This window comes from Thamnophis elegans, chromosome Z, assembly GCF_009769535.1.
Source record: "Thamnophis elegans isolate rThaEle1 chromosome Z, rThaEle1.pri, whole genome shotgun sequence".
Lineage (NCBI taxonomy): Eukaryota > Metazoa > Chordata > Lepidosauria > Squamata > Colubridae > Thamnophis > Thamnophis elegans.
The window spans coordinates 143,190,866-143,200,301 of NC_045558.1; the positions used below are offsets into that span (position 1 = coordinate 143,190,866).

Sequence of the window (9,436 nt, forward strand, 5' to 3'; positions counted from 1 at the left end):
CTCAATGGTCGCAACTCTGAAATATGGCCCCAAGTCACATTTTTCAATGCGGTTGTAGCTTTGAACCGTCACTAAACGAACTGTTGTAAGCCAGGGACTACCTATATTAAGACTTAGAACTTTTAAAATAACTTTATTGTTGCTTTGAATGTCCACTAATCAACATATATTAAAATGTAATTTCCTTGCATGCAGCTGTCGAAGGGTCACTCCCTCGAATATGCACTACATAACTTATGACGGAAGGAAGGAAAGAGAGAGGAGGGAGGGAGAGAGAAAGAAGGGAGGGAGAGAGAGAGAGAGAAGAAAGAAAGGGAGGAATGAAGGAAGAAAAAGGAGGGAGGGAGGAAGAGAAAGAGAAGGAAAGAAAAGAGAAAGAGAGAGAGATAGAAGGGAGGGAGGGAGAGAAGGGAGGAAGGGCAGAAGAAAGAAAGAAAAAGAAAAGAGGGAGGGGAGAGAGGGAGGAGGAAAAAAGATGGATAGAAAAGGGAAAGAGGGAGGGAGAGAAAGAAAGGATGTGAGGTAGAAAGAGAAAGGGAGGGAGAGAGAGAAGGAAGAAAGGGAGGAAGGAAGGAAGAAAAAGAAAGGCGGGAGGGAGGAAGAGAAAGAGAAGGAAAGAAAAAAAGGGGGAGAGAGAGAAAGAAATGGAGGGAGGGAGAAAGAAGGGAGGGAGAGAAGGAAGGAAGAAAAAGAAGGAAAGAAAGAAAGAAAGAAAGAAAGAAAGAGAAAGAATACAAAGTTATGCATATGCCCACCTGTGTCATATGACCCAAAACAACCTGTAAGGGCCTCTCTTCTCTCTCTCTCCCTCTCTCTCTCTCTCCCTCCCTCCCTCCCTCTCTCCCTGCTCCCCATTCCAGGAATTCAAGCTGATGTACGGGATGCTCTTCTCCATCCGCTCCTTCGTTAGCAAAATGAGCCCTGTGGATATGTATCCTTTCCCCCCCCCCCACACTGCGCAATCTCGGGGTGGGGATGGGAGTGGGGGCAGAGAAGGACCCCACGGGGGGGGGGTCCTTCCTAGTACACCCAGAGTCCCATTTGCAAGACCTGACAGCTAGCGGGACGGCGAAGCGGGTGTGTTTCCCTTAACGTCCCCGCTCCGCAGGAAGGACGGCTTCCTCTCCTTCCAGACCAGCAAGTACAAACTGCACTACTACGAGACGCCCAGCGGACTCAAGGTGGTCATGAACACCGACCTGGGAGTGGGCAACATCCAGGACATCCTGCACCAGATCTACGGCTATGTGAGGATTGATGTGTGTTGTGTCCCCCTTTTATGGTACCAAGAGTCCTCGTCTTACGACTAGAGCCGGGGCCCGAATTGTCTACCGCTAAGCAAGCCAGCCGCTGGTTAAAATAGAGTCGCGCCCAACGTAACGGCCGCGCGATTTAAAGCTTGAAGGAATCAAAAAGAAAAGTCAGTTTGCAGTGGGAAATTTTGGCCGCTGGTTGGTTCCGGTTTTCCGACGGAAATTAGAAAAGGCCTCTTTTGTTAAAAAAAAAAAAAAAAAGAAATTGAAGTCTCAGCAAGTTTAGGAAATCTATTTTTGCACTGTCATCTAAAACGACCGGGGAATTTTAATAAGAGGAATGAAAAAGTTTCCGGCGATAGGAGAAAAATATTTGTAGCTCAGAGTTCAACGGGGCGACTTGGTGGTCTCTGAGCTTTGGTAGTTTCCTTGCAGACGTTTCATGATCCATCTAGGTAACGTCATCAGTGCTGGAAGGGAGAGGGGCTTGCAGAGAGAAGGAAAAAGAAGAGCAGGGTGAAGAAGAGGAGGAACGGAGGAGGACTGTGGGCTCCTTGATTGTCTCTGAGCTTGGTGGTTTTCTTGCAGACGTTTCGTGACCCAACTAGGGAACCTCATCAATGCTAGAAGAGAGAGGGGGGTTGTGGATGGAGGAGGAAAGGAGGAGGACAGTGGGGTCCTTGGTGCTCTCTGGGCTGGGTTGTTTTCTTGCAGACGTTTCATGACCCACCTAGGTAGCGACATCAGTGCTAGAAGGGAGAGGGGCTTGCAGAGTAGAGGAGGGAGAAGACTGTGGGCTCCTTGGTGCTTTCTGAGCTTGCTGATTTTCTTGCCGACAATTCACTACCATAGCCAGTAACAACATCAGTGCTGGAAGGAAGCGGTTATTTGCTCCCTGTACAGCAAACTGATGAGGTTATCTAGTCAGGTGATGAAATGTCCACAAGTTAAAAGGTTCCTTTTTATTCCCGCCGGGGTGGTCCTATAAAGCATCTTCATACGTACGTACGTGTGTGTATGTGTGTGTGGGTTCCAGCATAACTCTGGAGCGCCTGGAGCAATTTCGGCCAAACTTGGTACACAGATGATTTACTCTCTGGAAACAAATACTGTGGGGGTAAGACACCCCTAACAACTCCTCGGGTGTGTGTTCTGTTAAGAGACAGCCTGTTGTGATTTAAAACGGCTTCTACTGTACTGCCGTAAAATGGCTTCTACTGTACAGTGCAGAGGAGTTGCCATGGTAAGGGCTTCATGATACTCCGCAAGGGGGCTCCCTCTGGTAAGGGGGAAAATCCAACATTGGAATTATGTTTGGTCCGGATATTTCCCCTGCATAAATAAATACCCGGACAACGGTGGGATATCAGCTAGTGCACTATAAAAGACAAATTGGACCCTGTGAAGGCCATAACTCCGCTCCATTTTTCCTCTCGGGGGGCGGGGAGGGGGGCTTGGGGAGAAGGAATCCCTGCTTACCACCACACCTCTCTTTCTCCCCTCTCCCTTAGATTTACGTGGAGTATGTCGTCAAAAACCCCCTCTGCAGCTTAAACGAGAGCATCCAGAGCGAGCTTTTCCGGAACAAGCTGGACAGCTTCGTCCGGGCGTTGCCCTTCTTCTCGGCTCGTGCCGGCTAGCTCTCTCTTTTTTTCCTGACACCCCCTCAAGGACTCCTCGGAGTACGAATGGTCCAGAAACAGCAAGCCGCTTCATTTCCCATGAGGCTGGGCATTTGCATACCTTTCGCCAGGAACTGCGCCTCCGTTTCCCATCCGAAGAACTACATCGGGCTGTCGCACCGTCGCTGGGTGCCGTTCTATTTATAGTGGAATATTCTGATATTATTTTTCTTTTTTTTAATAAACCGGGTCTCAAGTTATTTTGTCCGAGTAGAAATCGCCTCGGGAAAGCTCACCCAGATAACCGATTCAGCAGGATTCGTTCACTTCTTTATGTGCACAATAACACAGGAAGTAAATTTACAATACCCACAGCAGATTCTTCCAACGGGGTAGCAAGGAGAGACTCAACAGGCTCAAACCGGTGTGGGGTTTCTACCGGTATTTTGCGCGCGCATGAGCAGTTGCCGGCAAATAAGTCTGCACATGTGCAGAACATAAAAATGTCAAAAAGAAAACATGCCGCAGCAACCAGGGAACCAGTTCAGGTGCGTGGCCAGCCTGCCGTCACTACCAGTACGGCAACCGAGTTACAATTTCCACAACCGGTTCAGTCGAACCGGTGCGAACCGGTAGCAATTCATCTCCGCTTCAAACACAGTCAGGCTATACAGCGAATGAGTTTCAGTTTCAGTTCAGAGCTAACAAAACATAGACGCTTGGCCACTGACTCGTATTTACCAGGGACACAGCGATATGTGTGTATGTGTGTCACTATCTCCTCTTTGCGACCTTCCATCCAAGGATAAGTCTCATTCGTTTAACTAACTGAATTAAGTGCAGCGAATGACTTCCCAACTGTGGCAAGGAAGGTCGTAAAACCGGGGCACAAGTCGCTTCGCCGCTGTCTCACTTCACCACAAAAAAAACACGGGTTTCCATCGTCGTTCTAAATCAAGAACTCCCCGATGATTTTGAAAAGAGCAGCCGGGAAAATCCGGCGAGATTTTCCCACCTGGGACACGGCTGCTTTCAAAAGCCGACTGTGGAAATTCGACGCACACACACACACACACACGTGCACATTTTAAGACGTGTGCGAAAGCCGGCCCGTTTCCTCACTTTCCCATTAAAAAGAAACGGGACGCTCCAATCGTGTCATCAGACCCCTTATGTGCAAAAGGACCGCGATAAAGTCCGAGATAAATTAATCATACACGCCCCCCCCCCCTAATCAAAAAGGATTAGGCACCAGCCGGCGATCAAAAGGCTGCGAGGGGAGGGAACGGCGAGGACCCAATGGAAAACACCAGCATCGAGACCACACTCAACAGCTGCTAGCCCTACAAATCCCCCACGTGTCCCCCCCACCTCACCCTGCAGGTTGGGAAGGGGGGGGGGCACAGCCCAGAAAAGTCACTCTGTGGTTGTTCGGCGCAGGGACTCCTGCCGTCTTCCGCTGTGCCAGTTTCCCCCCTTCCCCACTCTGTCTCCGGCTCATGTTTGCGAGTTCTTCCCGAGGGGGCTCGGCCCCCATGGGTCGGGGGGCCACGTCAGGCGGGGGCAAATTCAGCCTGGAGGAACTCTACGGCCTGAACAAGAAGAACAAGGTGCGAGGGGGGGACACCGCACAGCGACGGAGCCCCAAGAGACAAGGGGTCCCTCTGGGCTCGGATGGGGAGGCCCCGAATGCTCCTCAGGGAGCGGAGGCCACCAGGTGTTGCATGGAGAAGCGGCGGATGGAGAGCTACCTCATGGAGGTCGGGATGACGCTGGACGAAGCTGAGAGAAGCCAGAGCAGCATGAGATACAGGTAGGATATTGGGGGGGGGGGCATTTAGAATCGGGGGTCTAGTTGTCCAAACCCCCCCCCCAACGGATCAGGCCCACATGAGAGGGGTCAAGGAGAAAGGAAGCAAGGCTAAGGGTCTTTCTTTTGGATAAGGGTCCCAGGTAGCCTAGACCTGGCTGGCTGGGAGTGATGGGAACTGCAGTCCAGCTCACTGGCAGACGCTTAGTGAGACAGAGAGACGGACAGAGGCAGGCAGGCAGAGAGAGAGATCATAGAATCGTGTTGCTGGAGAGGACCTTGGAGGTCTTCTAGTCCAACCCTTACAAGGCCCAAAACTGGAGTCCTTACATACCATCCAGGACAAATGGTTGTCCAATCATTGAGAGAGAGAGAGAGAGACAGACAGGTAGAGAGACAGATGCAGGGGTGGGTTCCTACCGGTTCGCACCGGTTCTTGCGATCCGGTTCGTCAGTGAACCCGGAAGTAATTAACTTCCGGGTTCCTAGCTCCTAGCCCCTGTCGCTGGGTGCCTGCAGGGTTTTTCTTTTTAAAAAACGCCTCTCCGGAGAGGAAGCCCTGTCAAAGCGCACCTTTCCCGCCTCGGCGGCTGCAGGGACCACCCCACCGCTTTACCTTCCTCCTCCTCCTCCTCTCCTTCCGCCCGCAGCAGCAGCAATGGCAGCCGAGCCGGGAAAGGAGCGCTTTGGCAGGGCTGTCAAAGCGCACCTTTCCCGCGTCGGCGGCTGCAGGGACCATCCTGCCGCTTTATTTTCTTCCTCCTCCTCCTCTCCTTCCGCCCGCAGCAGCAGCAATGGCAGCCGAGCCGGGAAAGGAGCACTTTTGCAGGGCTTCCGCCGCGCCCCCAAGGACCGCTGACCTCGCGCTGCCGTTTCTTCTTCTTCCCCGGCCTTCCCAGTTAGCTTGCTTGAAGCTCCGAGGAGGCGGGAGGAGGGTCGCAGGAGTGGAAGTGGGGGGAGGTCTTCCCGGCCGGGAAGAGCTGAGAGGCTGCCGGCCCCTTTCGCAGGAAAGTTAACTTTTCTTGGCGAAATCCTGCCCCCCCCCCCCCGCGTGGGTGAGCTGTCCTCTTCCCGTAAGCCGCCCGGAGTTACCTGTGTGTGAGGTGGGCTGCCCTATGCATTTGCGTGTATGCGCTGGAAAGAGAGTGAAAAAGAGAGGGAGAAATAATTATATTAATTAGATAGATCAGTCTTTCTCCACCTTGGAGACTTGAAAGTGTGTGGACTTCAACTCCCAGAAAGGGAGTTGGGAGAAAGGGAGAAAGGAGGAGAGAATGAAAGGAAGATGGGGGAAAGAAGAAAGAGGTAAGGAGAGGAGGATGGAAAGGAGAGAAAGAGGGGGAGAGAGGGTAGAAAGGGGAAGAGGAAGAGCAGGAGTAGGAGAAAGGGAAGGGAAGAAGGAAGGGGAAGGAGAGGAAGAAGGAGGAAAGTAGAGAAGGGAGGGAGAAAAGAAAGGGAAAATAAGGTGGTGTTATAACAGGAGGAAGGGATGGTAAACAAAGCAACCCAAACTGTATATTATAACCTATTAAATGAAATAAATGTATAAGAATGATAAATGTTAAAACACTTGTAACCAAACGACATGCTATATGTGATGATGGGTTTTTTTCTTTTTGTTTTGTTTTGTTTTTATTGTTGTGGGCATGTGTCGTCTGTAACAAAAAAAATTAAAAAAAATATTTTTATAAAAAGGTGGAGAAACACTGAGATAGATGATAATGAGGGAGGGAGAGGGAGAGAGAGAGAGAGAGACCATAACTAGATAGACAGATAGGCAGGCAGATAGACGGATGGATAGAGAGAAAGAGAGAGAGATAGGTAGGCAAGCAGATAGATGGATGGAGAAAGAGAGGGGGAAAGAGGGAGAGGGATACCATAACTAGATAGGCAGGCAGTTAGACAGACGGATGGATGGATAGAGAGAGAGAGGATGTATATAATTAAGGTGACCAGACGTCCCTAGCGAGGTCGCGGGCTGGCAGTAACTGCCGCGGCCTAGCTCCCCCCCCCTCCGGTCAATGGTGTCCCTCTTTATCAATCTGAAAATCTGGTCACCTTACTTGTTTAGGTAATTCTGAGGTGGTTGATGGTTCTGTGAGTGCCTGTCCTTTATAATTTTCCACATTGCCTTGATGGTTTTTATTCCAGTGACTTTGTCTTTCCTGTTCTTAGGCTTAGGAAAAAAAAAACTGGTTTCATTGGCAGTCTTTTTTTGGGGGGGGGGGGGGATTTTTATTTTTTTGGTGTTTTCCTAGCACTGTCATAGTTTGTGGGTGTGGGTGGGTGTGTAATGTCCCACAGTTATCTATGCATTAATAATGATCTAGTAATATTAATAATATCTAGTAATTAGTAATATCTAGTAATAACATCGTCTTGGACACTCCCATCCGGTCACATGGGCGGCAAGCCACTCCCATCCGGTCACATGGGCGGCAAGCCACTCCCATCCGGTCACATGGGCGGCAAGCCACTCCCATCCGGTCACATGGGCGGCAAGCCACTCCCACAAAGGAGGCCACGCCCACAGAGGTGGTTCGAACAATTTTTGAAACCCACCCCTGGACAGATGAGAGGGGGCAGATAAGTGGATAGATATAGATTATGGGGGGAGAGAGAGAATGATAGATGAGATATCTATGTATTCGATAGATAGGTAAATAGATGATGGATGGATGGATAGAGACAGACAGACAGACGAGAGGAGAGATAAGTGGATAGATTATACAGAGAGAATGTATTAGATAGATAGATAGATAGATAGATAGATAGATAGATAGATAGATAGATAGATAGATAGATAGAGATAGAGATAGATAGATAGATTAGATAGATAGATAGATAGATAGATAGATAGATAGATAGATAGATAGATAGATAGATAGATAGATAGATAGATAGATAGACGGACAGACGGACAGATGGACGAGAGGGGGAAGATGTGGATAGATATAGATTATAGGTGGGGGAGAATGATAGATATCTATCAATGTATGTGATAGATAGATAGGGCCTTTTCAGTAGTAGCTCCGACCCTTTGGAACGAGCTCCCCGTGGAGATTCGTACTCTCACCACCGTCCAGGCCTTCCGCACAGCCCTTAAGACCTGGCTAGCCCGTCAGGCCTGGGGACAAAGATAGCCGCCCCTCCCGAATGATGAATGAATGTTGCTTATTATTTTTATTTATATGTGTCTACGTCATTGTTTGTATTCCCCTTCCTGATTTTATGTGAGCCGCCCTGAGTCCCCTCAGGGAAAAGGGCGGCCTATAAATGTTAATAAACTAACTAAACTAAAAACTAAACTAGATAGAGAGACAGACAGACGGACGAGAGGGGGAAGATGTGGATAGATATAGATTATAGGGGAGAGAATGATAGATGAGATATCTATGTATTCTATAGATGGATGGATGGATGGATGGATGGATGGATGGATGGATGGATGGATAGTAGAGATAGATGAGGCGGGGAGATAAGTGAATATAGATTATAGGGAGAGAGAATGATAGATGAGATATTTATGTATTCTATAGATGATAGATAGATAGATAGATAGATAGATAGATAGATAGATAGATAGATAGATAGATGATTGATAGATGAGAGAGAGAGAGGATGGATGGATGGATGGATGGATGGATGGATGGATGGATAGAGAAATGAGAGAAAAAGGATGGATCGATGAATAGAGAGAGACAGATTAGAGAGAGACAGATTAGAGATATGAGATATACAGTATATAGAGAGAGAAAGAGAGAGGATGAATGGATGGATAGAGAGAGATGAGAAAGAGGATGGACCGAGACAGAGACAAATAGATCAGACAGACAGATGAGGGGGGGGTAAGTGGATAGATATGGAGTATAAGGAAAGAGAGAGTTATATATACTATATACTATATATATATATATATATAGTATATATACTATATATACTATATATACACATATATATATATATACTTAAAGTCACAACCCCTGGTATGCCCAAGTATGGGAGGAAGGTCACACTTCCACTCTCTGTCATTAGGCTCGTCACAAGAGACCATCCAGACAGAAACCCAATATTTTTTACTGTTGCCTTTTTGTTACATTTGTTATATTTATGCTGATAAATAAATAAAGGGAGACTAGTATAGATCTATTTCAAGCTATTTAGCTCTCATCAGCTAGCCATACCCAAGTTTTTTTTGTGACAGAGAGTGGAAGTGTGACCTTCCTCCCATACTTGGGCATACCAGGGGTTGTGACTTTAAGTATATACCTCCCACCCTGGCTGGCTGATAAGGAGTCGTTCTCTGTAGCTCAAATGGTTAACTCCCTGCCTGGGAGGCAATGGAGCACAGGTTCGATTCCCAAAAAAAACTTGGGTATGGCTAGCTGATGAGAGCTAAATAGCTTGAAATAGATCTATACTAGTCTCCCTTTATTTATTTATCAGCATAAATATAACACACACATATATATATATATACACATATACATACATACAGTATAGAGGGAGGGGGAGGGAGAGAGAGAGAAGGAGGGAGGGAGGGTGAGAAATGAGAGCCTTTTCTCTCCAAGCAACGGGCTGAGTCAGCCAAGGCCAAAGGTTCCCTCTGTCTTTGACTGCTGGGAGTTGAAGTCCCTGTCCCTCCATCTTCAAGTTGCTAAGCGAAGGTTTCACTCCTTCCTGGGCCACCGAAGCTCCTCCTGGCATTCCTTTCCTCTCAACGTTAGGCCACTTGAATGACGATGGATGGA

The 9,436-nt window shown here is 48.2% G+C and overlaps 1 protein-coding gene across 1 annotated transcript; it reads left to right on the forward strand.

Annotated features, from left to right (window-relative positions):
* The first annotated feature begins 749 nt into the window (after window positions 1–749).
* On the forward strand, window positions 750–3,135 carry TRAPPC1 (trafficking protein particle complex 1). Its single transcript, XM_032237167.1, has 3 exons — window positions 750–931; window positions 1,109–1,247; window positions 2,765–3,135. Exons 1-3 carry the CDS (start codon window positions 873–875, stop codon window positions 2,891–2,893), a joined length of 327 nt encoding a protein of 108 aa, XP_032093058.1. The 5' UTR covers window positions 750–872; the 3' UTR covers window positions 2,894–3,135.
* Window positions 3,136–9,436: the final 6,301 nt, after the last annotated feature.